Here is a 20,987-nt window from a genome sequence, read left to right as displayed (position 1 = left end):
GGTGTACAAAAGCCACTTCATGGATGGCCCTGACCTTCAATGGATCTCAGAGGATCTGCCAGATTCGGGAGCAGACCTAGTCCATGGAAGGCACCCTCCTCCCCGTCTCCAAGAGAGCAGTCAGAGGGGAACTTGTTGAGGGGGATGCTTGCAGGAATTTCCTCCATCACGGCCCAACTTTCATTTCTTTTACTGACAGTAACCAGAAACAACATATAGACGTCTGCTTTGTACTTCTGCCAGCAAAGCAGCTGTCGTCTTCTACACCTGCTGCAGTCAAGGCCCTGTCTAAACTATATACGAGGTGACCATTTGGGGGTTTCTTAAATCCACACATTTAAAAGGAAGTACTCGCTTGCTTCTAAGATGATCTAACATCTCAAGCTCGTAGGGCTCCTTTACCACCGATTGGAAGCCTGCAGAAAAATTTCTCATAAGGCAAATATTACATTTATAAGGGGTCTTTCAGGCAAAATATTTCAAAGCACTGTGGATGAAAATACAATAAAAAGCCTCTTTAATAAAAAAATCAGCCACAGGTTTCACAACTGTTAGTGAGCAAAGCAGAGGGTTTTCATTTTGCTTTTATCTGTCTCCAAAGGCCCATCGATTGAAAAGCTATTAGGAGTTCCACCACTTGAGTGCCTTTTAAGCAAGTGTTCTTGCACCTGCTGAAGTTTATCTAATAGAGGCCACATGAGGATCAAGCCAGAAAAAGAAAAACTGGTACAGAGGAGTTAAAGGCCTCTGCAAATTATAATGGGCATGAGTCAGAGAATGCCAGTAAATCTTCAAACCGAGGTGGTGCTTCACAGGGAGTTGACGTAAGGAGGTGGTTGTTACTAGTTCTGGTCTGAATACAAACAGCTGTATCCAAAGCCACAGAGTAGTTGGAGACATTGAAAAATGAAAGGTCATAGTAGCGACACAAAGCCAAGATAGAAAACAAGCACTACCATTACTATTCACACCGCACTGAACTTGGCCAGTGAGGGGTACCGCCCCGAGGGTACCAAACACCGGAACTTGTGCAACCACCTTCTCACACTAAGGTCATGGAGCTGAACAAGTTATGGAGAAACTTCTAGCCCAAACATTTAGGCAATTTTTGTTGTTGTAGAAATGAAAATACAACGTATATTAAGTTGGATTTTCATGAAGTGCTGCAAACACGCAGACCTTGCAGGGAGCTAGGGAATGCACCTGATTTTAGCATCATAGACTTGAGCCAAGGTTTTTCATGAGCTACTTTTCCTTGTCATTCTCATTTTGTTTCTATGGCATTCATGAAATAATATGGGCTCCCTCTGGTGGCCAATGATACCTCTATGGACAATAACAAAAGAGTCTCTCAGTGGATCAACTGTCTACTTTCTATTTCAGAACAGAGACAACTGAAATCCTGCTGGGGTTCTTCTATTTATTAAGAATTCTATTGACCCCCACCCCCAAAACAATATAATTAGAGTCACTCATTCCTACCATTTTTAAAAGATTTTTTTTAAATCAGTACTGAGAGCTGAACACATAAAACAAGCCAAGTTATTAAAAAAACAAAAGCAATTAAGCCATATGAAAATATCTAGAAAAATATCAGCCATTTGGTCAACAAAGCACAATTAGTGCTTAACTGGTGTCCTATCCCACCATTCAACCCTTATTTGGGGCTCCTGCATGTGACTTTATGATATCTAGGACAAGGGTCAAATTAGCTTTGAGTCTCATTTAACTTGATGGTTTATCATGGTTAACCCCTTTCTTCAGGAGATTGTTTTTCCAGCTCTCACATCTTTATATGTGGCTGAACTGTTCTTTTTCCCTAGCCTGCCCCGTTTCCCTTAGGAAGTGCTTTGAATCAAGCAATAGCGTCCCAGCCTGATAATGAACGCATGGAGGACAGCAAAAAAAGCTCTCTTTGTATAGAAGAAGCAAAGAAGAAGAGAGTTACATGAAACACAAACATATACCAAACATAGCAAATAAAGTTACAAAAGCTAGCACAAGTATTGCTTTAAAACCAAATACGGATCCAAATAAAAGGAAGGATCACCTTACGTTAGCTTATGTTCTGGAGAGGGTGAAATTAAGCCTATGAACTTGAATCTCTCCTGTGACTGAGTTCCACTCAGTTCTGGCTTGTTGGCCCCCACGAGAGTTGGAGCAGCTTCCAGGCAACTTTAACTTGCACCACTGACCAAGGGTCCTTAATTGACCCTGTAGAAGTGGAGGATTGCCCTAGTTCAGTCCCCCAACTCCAATCACCTGCGCCAAGGACTAAGGGGGCTGGCAAGACCCAGTACACCCGCACCAGCTCCCCTCCTACAGGGGAATCCTCTACTGGCCAGTGGCAGTCAGTTTCTGGCCCCTTTGCACCTCCTGACTGGTGCAGAAAGGCCAGATCTGAGTACAGATTTTGTCCTTAGCTTTCTAACGATGTGACATATCCCTGCAGTTCTAGATGACTTCAATGACAGTTGCAGGTGATCAGCACTGTTGGGATCAGAGTATTTAACTAGGGGTCAGAGGGGAATTCAATGTTCCTCAGCAAAGAATATTGGAGGAAAGGCTGCTACGACAAATAAAAAAACCTGTCAGCTGAATTTTGGAGAAACTGAAACCTCTTCAGTTTTATGTAAGGGGAAGCGTGGTCACCCCCACCGACTTAATGAAGCACTCATCTCTCTGGAGGAAGAGTACTACGCAGGTACAAATATTATTACTGATTGATGGGAGTCAGGACTGGTAGCAAGTTCAAAGTAACTGTGTATCACCAGTCACCTCATAAAAGCTTTTCTTCTTCCTTTATCCTTACAAATTACTCTACTCTGATTGCAACAAGTATTTCACCAACAAATCCATAGGCCCTTTAACAGAGTGGTGGCTCACCCATGCAACAAAAGAGACTCTTGGATCTCAGTTGCCTTTTGTACTTAAAATGCTTTTTCAGAGCTTAGCACTTAAATCAGCAGACATCCGTACCCTCCTGATTGCAAGTACTCCGGTTAACAAATTTTGTGGCTCAAGACCTCGATCCTGCAGTGAGCAGTGTGCACCCAGAGCCCCACTGACTCGGCCAGCTTCGATCCCAAGGCAATAATTTGCCTTGTCAGGAGTAGGAATGCATAGAACAGAGATGAAGAGCATCAGGTCAGCTATTGTTAGTTGGGAACACCAAGGGAATAAAGTTAATTTTCCCTCCTCTGAGCCAAAATGTGCATGAGAAAAATAAAAGGCTTTTCTTCCAGACTTTCCCTGACATTCTGATATGGGATGAAATAACCCTGATTTATTTCTCAACTAATCTAGTCTGGTTGCAAGACAATCAGCCCAGACACGGAGCATAAAGGCCGTTCACGTTAGCTAACCACTAGCAAATAAATTAAATAAAATTACTACAATTGCATTAATGCATTTAAAAGAGCCATGAGTCAAATATTTTATAGGCTATTATGCATAATTTTAAGGCTTAACATCAAAAGGAAAAAACACCACCATTTTTGTCTCATGAGTAAGGAATAATGCTGGGGGCCAGACTGTGATAGTTTTCATGTCCAGTATGTTGGGAAAATCCCAGAATACATTTTTTATCTATTGTGTTTCCAAATGCTGGAACTTTCAGCTTTTTATACAAAAGTAATTTCATCTTAATCAGTGCTGTTTAGGTAGACTTTGATTTCTGTACAAGATTAAAATACTCTCATATGGAAGCTTTTGACCTCAAATGTTAAAATTAGCCCTCCGTGCACAATGTACAGACAGCTCTGCATACCGTACGCTTTCCATATTGTTCTAAAGAGGTTACAGTCAATTTTGATTATAGTCAATAATGATTGAATAAACGTTTTAAAGAAAATTTAGCACTTCCGTGCATTTTCCATCATCAAACGTTGTGCAATCTAGCTCATCTTCACAACAAATCTGTGCAAAAAAAAAATTATGATTCGCCCTCTGGAGCATTTCTAACTATTTACTATAACAGCTGAATATTTTGAGTGTATTTGTGTAAATGTGATTCCCACGCAGACTAATTGAAGATGTTTATTGTTTCTAAAGAGGGTGCTCTTTCAAAACAAAACAGGTTTGTCTAGGAAGTTCATTAAACTGTGTGAGGGAATTTAAACAGTCAATGAGAGTTTTCATATGCCGAGCAATAATGGAGAAGCCACTCTAGCATCTTAAAAGGAAGTGGTGATACAGCTTTTAATTATCACACTGATGTTTAAACTGCAGAGGTTTTTATATGTCTTTTTCTGAATGCCTTTCAGTGGACTGTGTAGGGCACACAGTAGATATGTTAGAGTAAAACAGTTATTATATATGTTAGAGTAAAACAGTTATTTAATAGAGCATACGGCTTCCCCACTCAAGCCCCAAACACCAAGCACACAAATGCAAGCCAGGGAAAGTTAATCCAGTTGATCAGAAGGGGGCACTTCATCTTTGGAGGTATTTAAACTCGTTAGCATATTCCATTTAATACAAAGGAGCAGCTAAAAGAAAGAAGAGGAATGTGGGTAGTATTAATGCAGTAAGACTGTCAACAATTTACCAACTGTCAAACTTTGGTGGGAATGGTATAAGTAAGATGTCACTGTTCCACATACCTGGTGGGCAGACACATTCAGATGGAGCCTCTCGCACTGTCCGCAGCTTGGCTAATCCTTCGCCCAGTTTCTGTCCAGAGGGAGGGGGAGGGGGAAAAAAAAAAAAAAAGATATTTAGAGAATAAATGTATACTCACTGCATACGTACAAAGGGCCAAATTACAAAACAAATCCTCTTCATGCTATGGACAAATAAGTCCACCCCATTTTCGTCAGTCCAGTTTAACAATAGCTTCTTCTAAAATAACACACAAGATGTTTAAAATTGGTCTGTCTGCCACCCTTACTAATGGAGAGTAAAACCTTTCCCCTTAGAAAGCAAAGAAGTTACTTGCCAAACAAGATACTACTGAAGCATGGCAGAATCTGACCCAGAGATATTACAATTACTTTATCTAAGACAGTTCCCCCCCCCACCCCCCAGCAGATCCAATGCAGGGTGATAACAGTGCAGTGAGGTTTAAGTTGTAAAGGTGATGCTCTCAGCCTCCAAAGGGAGCCTTACTGTGCTACTCAATCTCTAGCACCTCTTGGAGGATGACTGGAAGAGTGACTTATTTGCCCCAAGAGGGGCACCTTTGCAAGGCAAGCACAAAACTGCTTCAAGGGATTGGGTTTCATAGGAGTTAAGGGTCAAGAATGCCACACGGAATTATCCCCTCATCTTTCCATAGGCTTAAAAAAAATAAAAGGGTGAACAATATATCATAGAATAATAGAAATGTACGGCTGGAAGCAACCTCAAGAAGTCATCAAGTCCAGCCCCCTGCACTGTGGCAGGACCAAGGAAACCTAGGCCAGGCCTTACAGGCATTTGTCCAACTTGTTTTTAGACGCTACCAATGATGGGAACTCCATGATCTCCCCTGGAAGCTTATTCCAGAGCTTAACTACCCTTATAGTTAGAAAGCTTTTCCTAATATCTAACTTAAATCTCCCTTGCTGCAGAGTAAGCCCATTACTTCTTATCCCACCTTCAGTGGACATGGAAAACAATCAATCACCGTTCTCTTTATACGAGCCCTTTCTGGGGCATGCGCAAGAATTTAAATTTGACCACTTTTGGAGGGACATGTTCCGTGCCCTCGCTGCAGCCCCGGGGCCAGAGGAGCTCTGTGCCCGGCTGCAGCCCTGGAGGAGTTATGCCCCTGCCAATCACTGGGGTGGGACCATGCCCCTGCTTGCCCCCGTCCCCTTGTGCACGCCCCTAAGCCCTTAACATATTAGGAGACTGTTATCAAGTCTCCTGAGTCTTCTTCTCACGACTAAACAGGCCCAGTTTTTTCAACCTTTCCATATAGGTCAGGTTTTCTAAACATTTAACCATTTTTGTTGCTCTCCCCTGGACTCTTTCCAATTCGTCCACATCCTTCCTAAAATGTGGTGCCCAGAACTGGACACAGTACTCCAGCTGGGGCCTCATCAGTGCCATGTAGAGTGGGACAATTACCTCCCGTGTCTTACATACAAGAGTCCTGTTAATATACCCCAGAATCACATTAGCCTTTTTTGCAGCTGCATCACATTGACAAGTCATGTTCAGTTTATGGTCCACTATAACCTCCAGAGCCTTTTCAGCAGTACTACCACCTAGCCAGTTATTCCCCATGGTGTAGTTGTGCACTTGATTCTTCCTTCCTAAGTGATGCACTTTGCACTTGTCTTTATTCAATTCCATCTTGTTGAATTGAGACCAATTCTCCAATTTGTCAAGGTCATTTTGAATTTTAAACCTGTCCTCCAAAATGCTTACAACCCCTCCCAGCTTGGTGTTATCTGCAAATTTTATAAGCATACTCTCTACTCCATTATCCAAGCCATGAATGAAAATATTGACTAGTTGTGGACCCAGGAATGAGCCCTGCAGACCACCACTAAACACACCCTCCCAATTTGATAGCAAACCATTGAGAACTCTTTGAGTTTGGTCTTTCAACCCGCTGTGCACCCACCTTTTAGTAATTTCATCTGGATGACATGTTCCAAGTTTACTTATAAGCTATATTGCTTTCTACAAACTTATGGGATATAGAAAACATTAGGCACTATTTATTCACCCCCATCAGCAGACATCAGCACAGTACTGATACTTATTTTTTCACTGGAAATATTTGGACCAAAAGTTTTCCCCCAGTTTGTCACAAACCGTGGGAAACAACGTATTCACAGAGATGTAAAAATGTCCCCTAGAAGTCACCATAATAAATCCATGGTGGTAGCACTGATGGTATATTACATGACTGTATATTTTTAAGCCCATGTTAACTGCATATATATTTTAGAATATACACCTCTACCCTGATATAACGCTGTCCTCGGGAGCCAAAAAAAATCTTACCACGTTATAGGTGAAACCGCGTTCTATCGAACTTGCTTTGATCCACCAGAGTGCGCAGCCCCACCCCCCCGGAGCGCTGCTTTACCATGTTATATCCGAATTTGTGTTATATCGGGTCGCATTATATCGAGGTAGAGGTGTATGTAGATATTTCTGTTGGTTTCAGGCACACAGTAGAACAAGTCCAACTACAGGAAGGGTTAATGGAAGGGTGAAAACTGCTTGAGTTTTAAAATTGTTTTCTCCAAACACTATTTTTTATACACACACACATTATATATATATATATATATATATATAAAAATAAAAGAGAGAGAGAGAGAGGTCATACATTAAAAACTTTTTTTTTTGGGGGGTCACAGAGCATGGATGCTGCTGCTTCATTTTCAAATATTCTGTAATACTACAACAGCATTACAACATCCATTAGAGAAAATAAGGGCACACATGCAGTACACCTATCACAACGTAGGTTTGTAAATATTATCCAGTAGGAGCACAATCCAAAGTCCCTTGAAGTAAATAGAGAGGTTCCCACTGATCTGAATGGGTTTTGAATTAGACCCCCAACATGGCTATCACTGATTTTGGTGGGGAGCGGGGAGAGAGGAACATATCTATTTAAATGCTTTGTTCAAGTTAAGGAACTAAGGCGAAGGGTTATCTGTCATCTAAAAATGCCCAGAAAACTGTGTTTAAATAGGGTTACCATATTCTGTACCTCCAAATGGAGGACACTCCACAGCCCCCGCCCCCGCCCCCAGCCCCGCCCATACCCCCTCCCCAACCCCGCCCCCTCCCCAAAGTCTCCGCCCCCTCCCCTGCTTCCCGCGAACATTTGATTCGCGGGAAGCCTGAAGCAGGTAAGGAGGGTGTGGGGGGGAGGAGGCGCAGCCCAGGCTAGCCCCCCCGGCGGCTCCAGCCTGGGTCGGCTCGGGCCCTGGGGTGCCGGCCCCGGCCCACCACCCCCGGCCCGCCCAGCACTGCCGGACCCCGGCTCCCCGGCGGCCCGGCTCCCCGCCGGCCCGGCCGACCCGGCTCCCCGCCGGCCCGGCCCCCCGCGGGCCCGGCCCCCCGCGGGCCCGGCCGGCCCGGCCCCCCGCCGGCCCGGCCAACCCGGCTCCCCGCCGGCCCGGCCAACCCGGCTCCCAGCCCGGACCCCGGCCCGGCACCATGCCCCCGGCCCCGCACCGCCGGCCCCGGCCGAGCACCACCCAGCCCTCCCGATTTTCCCGGACATGCCCGGCTTTTGGGGATTTCCCCCCGGACGGGGATTTGAGCCCCCAAAAGCCGGACATGTCCGGGAAAATCCGGACGTATGGTAACCCTAGTTTAAAACTTTCGTCAATCTTGACTGGCTAGGAGAAATCCCGTTGTCCAGAAGTCTTGGATAGCCACATAACTCAGTCCAGACACAGGACACCTAATTATTCACTGCTCTCAAGACAAGCTGCTGACTTGCACTTAAGACTGATAGGCCAGCACTCCTGACCCAAGGCTGAAAGTGTCCCTAGTGTCCTATAGGTGAAAAAGTCTTTTTATTGACACAGTGCAGTGCTTGCAATTGTACATACATTTGTATCGGTTTGGATTACAGAGTTTTATAGCCACATATTATAAAACTGCACAGATCCCTAAAAGAATACAGAGAGTTCAGGCAACTGTTAGTTTTGGGAACAAGAATGGTCTAAACTATCATGCATTTCTCTGACAACCACATACTGCAGTTTGAGCATTACAGGTGAGTCATTTATGCCTTTTACAGTCCTCTCGATTATAAAATTGATGAAACTGCCCAGGGCAAGAATGTAAATTATCCCATCTTTAATCCATTCATTAGATTTAGATATTTTGGGGAGTAAGGAAAATATTTGCATCTCTTTCATTCTGAAATGAGTGTTGCGTTCTTCCACTGAATTTTCTTAAGCATTAAATGGATTAATCTGAACACTATATGGCTAATAAGGAACCATAAATCCATTGTGAACTAAACTGTCCTGCTTGGTTTACAACTAAGTATTTCTTTAATCCTCACATTAAAACTTTTATGCATCAGAACTATGCCTTTTGAATTCAAGCTTTTGTTAAGGAGCAAATGGAGATATTACTACACCTGGACCACATGGTGAATTACATATTGTATTAGAGCAGTGGCTCTCAATCTTTCAGATTACTGTACCCTCTTCAGGAGTCTGATTTGTCTTGCGTACCCCCAAGTTTCACCTCACTTGAAAACGACTTGCTTACAAAATCAGACAAACACAAAAAAGTGTCAGAGCAAACGATTACTGAAAAATTGCTTGCTTTCTCATTTTTACCATATAATTATAAAATAAATTGATTGGTATATAAATATTATACTTGCATGTCAGTGTATAGTATATAGAGCAGTATAAACAAGTAATTGCCTGTATGAAATAGTTTGTACTGACTTTACTAATGCTTTTTATGTAGCCTGTTGTAAAACTAGGCAAATATGTAGATGAGCTAATGTACCTCCGAAAGACCTCTGTGTACCCCAGAGTTACAGGTACACCTGGTTGAGAACCACTGAGTACACAGTATTGTGAATCTATAGAAGGTTTTCATTAAAGAACAACAGACTCTCAGTGAGGTTCTATGTAAACAAAACTTCACAGAACACCAGTGTAGCTATGTGTATATATAGGGTCAAATTTACAAAAGCATGTATGAAATCCCTGAGGGTTTACTTGGGTCTACAACTAAATGGGAGCATAAACCCCACTTTGGGCACCAAGATATTTGTTTTGCACATAAACTTCATGCGGTTGAGTTTTTTATTTACCCATTGTTTGAATCTCCTCTCAGAGAAGTGGGGGGGGGGGGGAAGGGGAGGAGAGGAAATCCTATCAACAGGCCCCAACTAAGATCAGGGCCTCATTGTGCTAGACCCTGACAAACACATAGTAGGGGACAGCCCTTGCCTCAAAGAAAGTCTTTCCATCTAGATAGACAAGACAGATAAAAGGCAGGAGAAAGAGATACAATACACAAGCATAGGGTTACCATACGTCCAGATTTTCCCGGACATGTCCGGCTTTTTGGGCTCCAAATCCCCGTCCGGGGGGAAAGCCCAAAAAGCCGGACATGTCCGGGAAAATTGGGACATGCCGGCCGGCGGTGCGGGTGCTCGGGGATCGGGCCGGGGGCTCGGGCCGGGCCCGCGGTGCGGTGCCGGGCCGGGGGCTCCGGGGCTGGGCGCTCGGGGGCTCCGGCGGGGCCGGGTCGGGTCGGGGCCTCCGGCGGGGCCGGGTTGGGTCGGGGGGGCCGGGCCGGGGCCTCCGGCGGGGCCGGGGCCGGTCGGGCTGGGTCGGCCGGGCCGGGGCCTCCGGCGGGGCCAGGTCGGGTCGGGTCGGCCGGGCCGGGGCCTCCGGCGGGGCCGGGTCGGGTCGGGGCCTCCGGCGGGGCCGGGTTGGGTCGGGGGGGCCGGGCCGGGGCCTCCGGCGGGGCCGGGGCCGGTCGGGTCGGGTCGGCCGGGGCCTCCGGCGGGGCCAGGTCGGGTCGGGTCGGCCGGGCCGGGGCCTCCGGCGGGGCCAGGTCGGGTCGGGTCGGCCGGGCCGGGGCCTCCGGCGGGGCCAGGTCGGGTCGGGTCGGGGCCTCCGGCGGGGCCAGGTCGGGGCCTCCGGCGGGGCCGGTCGGGTCGGCCGGGCTGGAGCCTCCGGCGGGGCCGGGTCCGGTCGGGTCGGCCGGGGCCTCCGGCGGGGCCGGGGCCGGTCGGGTCGGCAGGGCCGGGGGCTCCGGCGGGGGGATCGGGGGCGCCAGCCGGGCCGGGGACTCGGGGGCCGGGCCGGCGGTGCCAGGCCGGGCCGGGGGTGGTGGGCCGGGGCCGGCACCCCAGGGCCGGGGACAGCCTGGACCGCGCCTCCTCCCCCCACACTCCCCCTTACCTGCTTCAGGCTTCCCGCGACTCAAATGTTCGCGGGAAGCAGGGGAGGGGGCGGAGACTTTGGGGAGGGGGCGGAGTTGGGGGCGGGGCTGGGGGCGGGGCCGGGCCCCCGTGGAGTGTCCTCCTTTGGGAGGCACAAAATATGGTAACCCTACACAAGCAGAAGATAGGGAACTGAAGCACAGAGAGAATAAGCAACTTGTCCAAGCTTAGGCCTTGTCTACACTGGCAAGTTTCTGCGCAGTAAAGCAGCTTTCTGTGTTGTAACTCCCAAGATGTACACACTGCCAAGCCACTTAGTGCGCAGAAACTGCACAGTTGCAGCACTGTAACAAAAACACCCCGATGAGAGGTGTACAGCTTTCTGCGCTGGTACTACAGCGTCGCGGTGCCAGTGTAGACACCCTGATCAATTACAGCACTGCAATTGGCCTCTGGGAGGTGTCCCACAATGCCTGTTCTCGTCTCTCTGGTGATCGGTTTTAACTCTACTGCCCTGCCCTCAGGTGACCAACCATGAGCCCCACCCCTTAAATTCCTTGGGAATTTTGAAAGTCCCCTTCCTGTTTGCTCGGTGACGCGTGCAGTGGTCTCAGCGCATCTTTCCAGGTGACCATGCCTGCTCCATGCACCAGGCAATCCCCCACTTGGAGCAATGCCGAGCTGCTGAACCTCATCAGCATTTGGGGAGAGGAGGCTGTCCAGTCCCAGCTGCACTCCAGCCATAGGAATTATGATACCTACGGACAGATTTCACGATGCATGACAGAAAGGGGCCATGACCGGGACACACTGAAGTGCAGGGTCAAAGTGAAGGAGCTGCGGAACGCCTACCACAAGGTGTGGGAAGCAAACCGCCACTCTGGTGCAGTGCCCACGAGCTCCCGGTTCTACAAAGAGCTGGACACAATACTCGATTGCAATCCCACCTCCACTGTGAGGGTCACTGTGGATACTTTGGTGGTTCACATACCAGTCGAGAATGGACCGAGCCAGGAGGAGGAAATCTTGGACGAGGATGTAGCGGGAGAGGGGGACCCAGAGGCAGAGGACGACTTGGAGGTCAGAGATGCATGCAGCCAGGAGCTCTTCTCTATCCCGGAGGAGGCTAGCCAGTCACAGCTGTCGGAGCTTGGTGAAGTGCAAACAGGAGAGGGAGGCCACTGGCAAGTGGCTTTGATTTTGGGAATTGCTGAAGCAAGTTGTTGAGGGCAGGAGGATTACAGAAAGCAGGCTTGTGTCTGTATGATGCGCGTACCACCACATGCCTAGTCTGAGCAGTGGAACAGGGTGTTGATTGACTCCCTCACTTCATGGGAATCTGCCTCAGAGATCTCCATAAGGGCCAGGGTAGAAGCCACAGTCTTGGAGAAGACCCTCCCTTGATTCCCTGCTCACCCTCAGGAGCGAGATATCTTCTATAATGAATAGAGCCTGTGGAAAATGTGGGGACAATAATGATTATAAGGCCCCCCCCTTACAGTGCTGGCTCTCCCCAAGAGCCACGTGCCCAGTGTACAGTACGGTCCTGGAACACTGATTTCCCCTGCCCCTGCAGTTACTCACCATTTTGGGGGTCTTGTGACTCATGTGTGCTTGCCTGGGGTCAGCCAGTTAGTGATAGGTATGTGAATAGTGGCTGTTTTAAAATCACTGAATCAGTGGTCTGTGTGTTGCAAACAATACTGCTTCTGTAAAATGTTGCATTTTGGTTTCACAGAGATGACCTTGAGAGCCCAGCCTCCCTCTTTGTTATCCACTTGAACAGCTGCACAGAATTAGAAAACGGCCACGAAGAACTAAAGAGGACTTTCTGTGTGAGGTCATGATGCACTCCGCAGCCGAAAAACAAGAATTGAAGGAGTGACGGGACAGTGAGAAGAGGGACCGAAAGGAGACTGCGGTGTGCCAGAATGAAACCACGGAGCGGCTCTTAAACGTTATGGAGCACCAAGCAGACATGCTCCAGGAGCTATCAGCACTGCAAACCGAACAGCTCCGTGCCCACCCTCCCCTGCAGCCACTGTCGCAAAACTCTTTCCCATGCGCGCCCCCCCGCCCAGACACCGCCAACACATTCTTATTAACCTCCTGGCTCCCGTCTGTACCCGCTGCTTTCCACTCCTCCCCCATCACAGTCCAGTACTATGGACACCCAGTACCCACTGCACTCAACACCTGTCCCGCTTCAGTTTAGCCCTGCTGAAGTACAGTACTCCACTGCACTGTACTCCCAGAGAGAAGGTTGGATATGACACCTGGACATACACAAATCTTTAACCATCCCAGGACCCCACCTCCTCCTGGGACCCTCCCCTATCCACCTCAGTTCTGATGTGTTTTTATTGTTTGTCTCTCTCCTCTGGTTGTTGCTTTTTAATAAAAGAATTGTTTGGGTTTGAAAGCAATCTTTATTCCAGTAATTGAAAGCAAACAGAGCCCTGCAAAGCAACAAGCAATTTTCTTAAACCTTCATAGTGCATCGTCTGCACCAATCACAATCACCTCCTAGCATTACAGGCCCTGCAATCCCGACCATAGCAACAAATATTAGTGGCTTTCAGCTTCAAATTGCTGCCTCAAGGCATCCCTGATCCTTATGGCCCCATGCTAAGCTCTTCTAATAGCCCTGGTCTCTGCCTGTTCAAATTTAGCCTCCAGGCGCTGAGCCTCTGCAGTCCAGCCCTGAGTGAAGCTTTCACCCTTCCCTTCACAAATATTATGGAGCGTACAGCACGCGGCTATAAGCATAGGAATATTGTCATCGGCCAGGTCCAGCTTCTCATATAGGCAGCGCCAGCGGGCCTTTAAACGGCCAAAAGCACACTCAACAGTCATTCTGCACTTGCACAGCCTGTTGTTGAACCACTCCTTGATGCTGTCAAGGTGCCCCATGTATGGCTTCATAAGCCACAGCATTAAGGGGTAGGCATGGTCTCCAAGGATTACAATGGGCATTTTGACTTCCCCTACGGTGATCTTCTGGTACGAGAAGAAAGTCCCTGTTTGCAGCTTCCTGAACAGGCCAGCATTCTGAAAGGTGTGTGCGTCATGCACCTTTCCAGACCACCCTGAATTAATGTTCGTGAAATGCCCACGGTGATCCACCTAGAGAACCATTGAGAAATACCCCTTCCAATTAACGTATTCAGTGGCAAGGTGGTCTGGTGCCAGAATTGGAATATGCATGCCATCTATCACCCCTTCGCAGTTAGGGAAGCCCATTTGTGCAAAGTCATGCACAATGTCACGCACATTGCCCAGAGTCACGGTCTTTCAGAGCAGGATGCGATTAATACTTTGCCTCGGTCTTTAATGAGGCTAATGAGGAGCTTAGGGATAATGGTAGGATGACAAATGGGAATGAGGATATGGAGGTAGATATTACCACATCCGAGGTAGAAGCCAAATTCGAACAGCTTAATGGGACTAAATCGCGGGGCCCAGATAATCTTCATCCAAGAATATTAAAGGAACTGGCACATGAAATTGCAAGCCCATTAGCAAGAATTTTTAATTAATCTGTAAACTCAGGGGTTGTACTGTATGACTGGAGAATTGCCAACATAGTTCCTATTTTTAAGAAAGGGAAAAAGGGGATCCGGGTATAACTATAAGCCTGTTAGTTTGACATCTGTAGCATGCAAGGTCTTGGAAAAAATTTTGAAGGAGAAAGTAGTTAAGGACTTTGAGGTCAATGGTAATTGGGATAAAATACAACATGGTTTTACAAAAGGTAAATCGTGCCAAACCAACCTGATCTTCTTTGAGAAGGTAACAGATTTTTTAGACAAAGGAAACGCAGTGGATCTAATTTACCTCGGTTTCAGTAAGGCATTTGATATGGTTCTACATTGGGAATTATTAGCTAAATTGGAAAAGATGGGGATCAATATGAAAATTGAAAAACGGATAAGGAACTGGTTAAAGGGGAGACTACAATGGGTCATACTGAAAGGTGAACTGTCAGGCTGGAAGAGGTTACTTGTGGAGTTCCTCAGGGATCGGTTTTGGGACCAATCTTATTTAATCTTTTTATTACTGACCTTGGCACAAAAAGTAGGAATGTGCTAATAAAGTTTGTGGATGACAAGAAGCTAGAAGGTATTGCCAATACAGAGAGGGACCGGGATATCCTACAGGAAGATCTGGATGACCTTGTAAACTGGAGCAATAGTAATAGGATGAAATTTAATAGTGAAAAGTGCAAGGTCATGCATTTAGGGATTAATAACAAGAATTTTTGTTATAAACTGGGGACACATCACTTGGAAGTAACAGAGGAGAAGGACCTCAGAGTATTGGTTGATCACAGGATGACTATGAGCCGCCAATGTGATATGGCTGTGAAAAAAGCTAATGTGGTCTTGGGATGCATCAGGCGAGATATTTCCAGTAGAGATAAGGAGGTGTTAGTACCGATATACAAGGCACTGGTGAGACCTCATCTGGAATATTGTGTGCAGTTCTGGTCTTCCATGTTTAAGAAGGATGAATTCAAACTGGAACAGGTACAGAGAAGGGCTACTAGGATGATCCGAGGAATAGAAAACCTGTCTTATGAAATGAGACTCAAAGAGCTTTGGCTTGTTTAGCCTAACCAAAAGAAGGCTGAGGGGCGATATGATTGCTCTCTATAAATATATCAGAGGGATAAATACCAGGGAGGGAGAGGAAATATTTAAGCTCAGTACCAATGTGGACACAAGAACAAATGGATATAAACTGGCCATCAGGAAGTTTAGATTTGAAATTAGGCAAAGGTTTCTAACCATCAGAGGAGTGAAGCTCTGGAATAGCCTTCTAAGGGGAGTAGTGGAGGCAAAAGACATATCTGGCTTCAAGACTAAGCTTGATAAGTTTATGGAAGGGATGGTATGATGGGATAGCCTAATTTTGGCAATTGATCTTTGACTATTGGCGGTAAATATGCCCAATGGCTTGTGATGGGACACTAGACAGGGTGGGATCTGAGTTACTACAGAGAATTCTTTCCTGGGTGTCTGGCTGGTGAGTCTTGCCCACATGCTCAGGGTTTAGCTGATCGCCATATTTGGGGTTGGGAAAGAATTTTCCTCCAGGGCAGATTGGCAGAGGCCCTGGGGGGTTTTCTCCTTCCTCTGCAGCGTGGGGCATGGGTCACTTGCTGGAGGATTCTCTGCACCCTGAAGTCTTTAAACCACAAGTTGAGGACTTCAATAGCTCAGACATAGGTCAGGGGTTTGTTACAGGAGTGGGTGGGTGAGATTCTATGGCCTTGGTTGTGCAGGAAGTCAGACTAGAAGATCATAATGGTCCCTTCTGACCTTAAAGTCTATGAGTCTATAATGGCCCTGCACACTTCCTTCAACACGAGTCCAATGATCGACTTTCCCACTCCAAACTGGTTAGCGACCGATTGGTAGCAGTCTGGAGTAGCCAACTTCCACAGTGCAATCGCCACGTGCTTCTCCAATGACAAAGCAGCTCTCATTCTCGTGTCCTTGCGCTCATCACACAGTCCCATGCATGGGGCTTTCCTCATCCGAAAGTTCTGCAGCCACTGCTCGTCATCCCAGATGTGCATGACGATGTGATCCCACCACTAAGTGCTTGTTTCCTGAGCCCAGAAGCGGTATTCAACTGTGGTCAGCACCTCCGTGAATGCCACAAGCAATCTCATGTCATATCTAGTATGTGTGGCGAGATCAATGTTGCATTCCTCTTGCCTTTGTAGTTTAAGGAATAACTCCTCTGCCACTCATGATGTGGTAGTGAGAGTGAGCAGCATATTGGTCAACAGTGCGGGATCCATTCCTGCAGCCCGAAGAGGCAGAGCAGAGCGTGCAGTACACAAACCGTTGAAAGATGGCACCAAATGTGGACAGAAGCACAGGGATTGCTGGGATGTGAAGCAATGCATCATGGGGCATTAGGACAGGACCCAGGATGTCCCGCAACCCCCTCTGCCTTCCCACAACTCTTAGTGGCAGAGGAAGAGATGCTCTGTGGGATAGCTGCCCAGAGCGCACCACTCCAAATACAGCTGCAAGTGTGAACACACTATTGTGCAGGCAACTAACAGTGTGAACACACAACAGTGGTTTCCCTTCACCACTCTCTGAGCGGCACTGTCTCTGTCGCAGAGCCAGGAATTGAAAACTAGTCACCCAAATTCCAATCCAGTGTCTTAACCACAAGACCATCCTTCTTCCCTACTCTGCCGACTTTCTATCCTGTTCTACTTGTCAAACATTTCCCCCTGTATTTTTATGGAACGCATCCCAGCACGGCTGTATTGTATTTATGCCCTTGTACGTGCCTCACCTTAAAGGATAGGTCAGCAGAACCCTAGTAGCAGGGTACATTAATGCTCTGCAGTAACAGAGGACACAATATTATATCTAGTTTTAGTTTTGTTTCTTCTGTGATTTTGTGGTAGAATTTGAAGGGGGAAAAAAAACTTTAAATATCAATGTATGGTCATGAAATAGACTGGCAAAACAGTCTTACCTCTGGTGAAATTCTCAAGTGCAAAGGAAAGTTACTTTGCTAGTCATATGTTTTATATAATTAACAAGAAGTTAATCAAAGAGCGTTTTTGTTACTTAAAATGAACATAAATGAACAAATGTAGTTTAGCAGGACTGACACGCCTATCTACTGTACATATTAAAAAGATAGCAGAATGACTAATTAGCATTCATTCCTTGAATCTGTTACTCATTTAAAAATTTGTGCTCTCATTATTGACAGATGTTTGGTCACACTAAATGTTTCAACATATTTATTCTTGCATTAGGAATTCAATTATGTGGTTTCACTTTAGTTTCCCTCTACAATCCCCATCTGAGCATTCACAATACAAAGCAAGCTTTCTACACTTTACTAAATCTCAGTGAGAAACTGCATTGCCTGAGATCAAGTATAATTCCCACCTACAAACATATTTACTGACTGAAATAACAGATAGAGCCAGAACTGCTGTCATGAATGACATGCGAATTCTTAGCAGAACACAAATTAGTTAGAGTTGTTCAATCAGCTTCCATCAAGAAATGAAATCTAACACATTTGAAAGTGTCTCATTTGCAAGCACCCTCTCTGCACTGATATTCTGGATTATCCCTTAAATCATACCTAGATGACTGATTGATAGATAGGTGAGAAGGCATATGGCCCCCCCACCTGTATTAACACTACCCTCTGTGCCTGGAATAGTCTCCATCTTTCTGAATGCCAAGCAACTATGACAGGTTTCAGAGTAGAAGCCGTGTTAGTCTGTATCCGCAAAAAGAACAGGAGTACTTGTGGCACCTAATAAATTTGTTAGTCTCTAAGGTGCCACAAGTACTCCTGTTCTTTTTAAGCAACTATGAGTTCATTCTTCCTTCACATCTCTCAGCTTTCTATTAGCTTCACAGCACAGACCTCCATGTGGTTTCACCAATTCCCTTCTTTGACACCTACCCATAATTTAAAATGTAACAAACAAGCAACATATACATTCTGCTTTCCTTGCTAAATCAGTGCTCTCTCAACAGTCCCTTCCCACCGTTTATTGTTGTCTCCTTTCCCTTTCCACCGTCAAGTACATGTGTAACTTTACTCCCATGAGTAATCCCATTTAATTCCATGGAACTACTCAAGTAAGTAAAGTTATATGTAAGCTTTCTACAGTATAGAGGCTTTCAGATTGCAAACTTCTTGGGGCAGAGAATTGCTTATATGCCAGTCACAATACAACACAATCTCTTGTAAGTCAATGGTGCAATACAAGAATAAAAATACGTCAAGCTTACATTACCCACTAATATCCATTGGAATCTTGCTGTAACCTGCTTAAGTTTTATGAACAATTGTTATATTCTAAACTAGCAAATCAGTTCTAGTATCCCAAAACTCTTTGCTGCTGGACAAAAGCCACACAAACAAAATCCACCTGAACTAAGTACTACAGTTGGCACCAAAAGTCGTAACAATCTCCTGAGTACTGTTAGTTTTTGTATTAGAAGATAGAAACAAATATAGAAACTCAGTCTGGAAGCAGAACAATTCATTCAGCACAAGAAACTATGGGATCATAGCAAAAGACTCAGTAAATACAAGAACAGTAGCTGTTGGTGTTCCCATCATCCATAAATCAACACAGCACCATTGTACTATATGATGCATTATGATACTCTGTAAGATAATGGGGGGACCATGTTAAAGCACATGTAACATAAAAATAGTTGTCCATTACAGCCAAAGATAAAAGTTTTTTTTTAAATACAGGGATTCTCTTTTCCCCACAGGAATAAAATTTGCTGTATTCACAAAACATGTAACTAGATGTAATATCACCTAGGATTTTTTCCTCCTTATAAATTGCTAATGAAAGGCCAAAATCTTCCATATCTTACTCCACAAGTTAGTCACTTTGAAATCAACAGGGCTACTCACAAAGTAAAGTACTCAGTGTGAATAAAGGTGGCAGAATCTGACCCGCAGTATTTAGATGTTTCCTTTCATTTTTATCAACAGTATTCTTCTCAAAGTCCAGATGTGCTTATACAGTTTAATCGATTACTTTAGCTGCAAGGTAAGTAATCAATAATCCCATCTTTCATGGTCTGCTATTGAAACTTGTACTCAACAACTACTGCACTTTAAGGGGTTTATTGTGCACCCTGGCATCAGGTACCATGTAACCTTAAGCAGTTCATTTAACCTCTCTGTGCCCGGGTTTAATTCTGCACCCTGCCACCCATTAGCAGGTAACACTGACTGCACACATGTAACCTCGGGCAGTCATGGAACCTCTCCTGTCTCCCTTTGGGATAATGATACTGGCCCGCATCAGAGTCACAGCTGGGCTCGATCCCCCCTAGTACTCGTACCTCCCGCTCACTTCACTGGGAACTGAACCCCGGGCATAGTCATTACCCAAGCTGGGGAGGCTTAATGTGAAGGATGGCCAAGCCCGTCCCCTTCGGCTCTATCGGGGTCAGGTATTGATCGGAACGCCAAGGCCACTCTGGCCCCAGCCCCCTGGTACAGGGGGAGCTGGGGCTCGTCCTGGGACCCTCGCAAGCCCCCCATTGCCCTATGCCAGGCAGCCTCCAAGCCAGGGCTGTGCCATACACCCCCAAGAGACTTGCAAAGCCCCCAGGCACCGGCCTGCTCGCTGCAGCGCTCCCTCCGCCCCACGCAGGGGCTCGGGACTCAGCCCCATCCCTGGGGGGCCCAGAGCCCAGCGCCGGCGGCCAGGAGGAGGCAGAACCCCTAGCCCGTGCCCGCCCCCCGGAGCACTCACCTCCTGGAAGAGTTGCTCCATGTGGGGCTGCAGCAGGGCGAGCAGCGGTCCGGGGCTCAGGGGGGCTCCCGCTGCCCAGCCGGGGCTGCCCCGCTCCTCCAGCGCCGCCACCCTGCCCTGCAGCTCGCAGGTCTTGGCGCTCAGCAGCAGGCAGGCGCCCAGCGAGGTGAGCGAGAGCAGCAGGCAGAGGGCTGCGGAGCCGCCGCCCCCCGCGCACCGGGCGCCGGCTGGAGGCAACCCGGCAGCGGCCGCTTGCAGCCTCCTCTCGCCCGGGTTCATGGTCGCGCGGCAGAGGGAGCGGTTCTGCGGCGGCCCCGATCCGCCCTCAGGCTGCAGCGAGCGGGCGCCCGTGCGGCTCCTGCCCGGGGCGCGCAGCAGCAGCGGAGGCGGCGGCGCTTGGGAGCCGGCTGCGGGGGAAGTGGGGCGGGAAGCGTCGGAGGAGCTGGTTTTCTCCTTCGGTGTGTCTTAAACTGGGGGGGAGGGGTGCCCATCCCCCGCTATTCTGGGGAGGGGGGAGAGCCTCTGTAATCCCCAGTGGGGGGGGGAGATGAACTCAGTAATAATCCCACCCACTCCCTCTCCCAGCGCACGCGGGGGCTATGCAAATAGCCCCGGCCAGAAAAGGAGATGGGCGCCTCCTGCGCTGCCCAGGGGTGGAGCAGGCTGGCGGGACAGACGCTCAGCCGCGGGCCGGGGTGGGCTGCGCCCCCCGTCACCCCCACCCCTGGGCTTCGGTGTCCGGGGCCTTGCCGAGCGCCCCTCTGCCTGAGGACCCCCACCTGGATCACACCCAGCCACGCCCCTTTATGGTCCCCACCTCTGGGGTGGGCTCTGTGGGCCGCGCTCACCCCCAAAGGTTGG

The 20,987-nt window shown here is 47.5% G+C and overlaps 1 protein-coding gene across 1 annotated transcript in view; it reads right to left on the bottom strand.

Annotated features, from left to right (window-relative positions):
- COL23A1 (collagen type XXIII alpha 1 chain) overlaps positions 1–20,557 on the bottom strand; it is a 327,013-nt gene extending 306,456 nt beyond the window's left edge. The window contains exons 1-2 of the mRNA XM_054037338.1: positions 20,127–20,557; positions 4,605–4,674 (exon numbers count right to left, since the gene is read on the bottom strand). Of these exons, the coding sequence (XP_053893313.1) occupies positions 4,605–4,674; positions 20,127–20,405 (349 nt within the window). The 5' untranslated portion in view covers positions 20,406–20,557. The remainder of the gene's footprint in view (positions 1–4,604; positions 4,675–20,126) is intronic.
- Between the last annotated feature and the right edge of the window lie 430 nt (positions 20,558–20,987).

The sequence above is a fragment of the Malaclemys terrapin genome, chromosome 8, assembly GCF_027887155.1.
Source record: "Malaclemys terrapin pileata isolate rMalTer1 chromosome 8, rMalTer1.hap1, whole genome shotgun sequence".
Classification (NCBI taxonomy): domain Eukaryota; kingdom Metazoa; phylum Chordata; order Testudines; family Emydidae; genus Malaclemys; species Malaclemys terrapin.
Note: the sequence above shows the minus strand (reverse complement) of the source record. Positions and strands in the feature narration are given on the sequence as shown.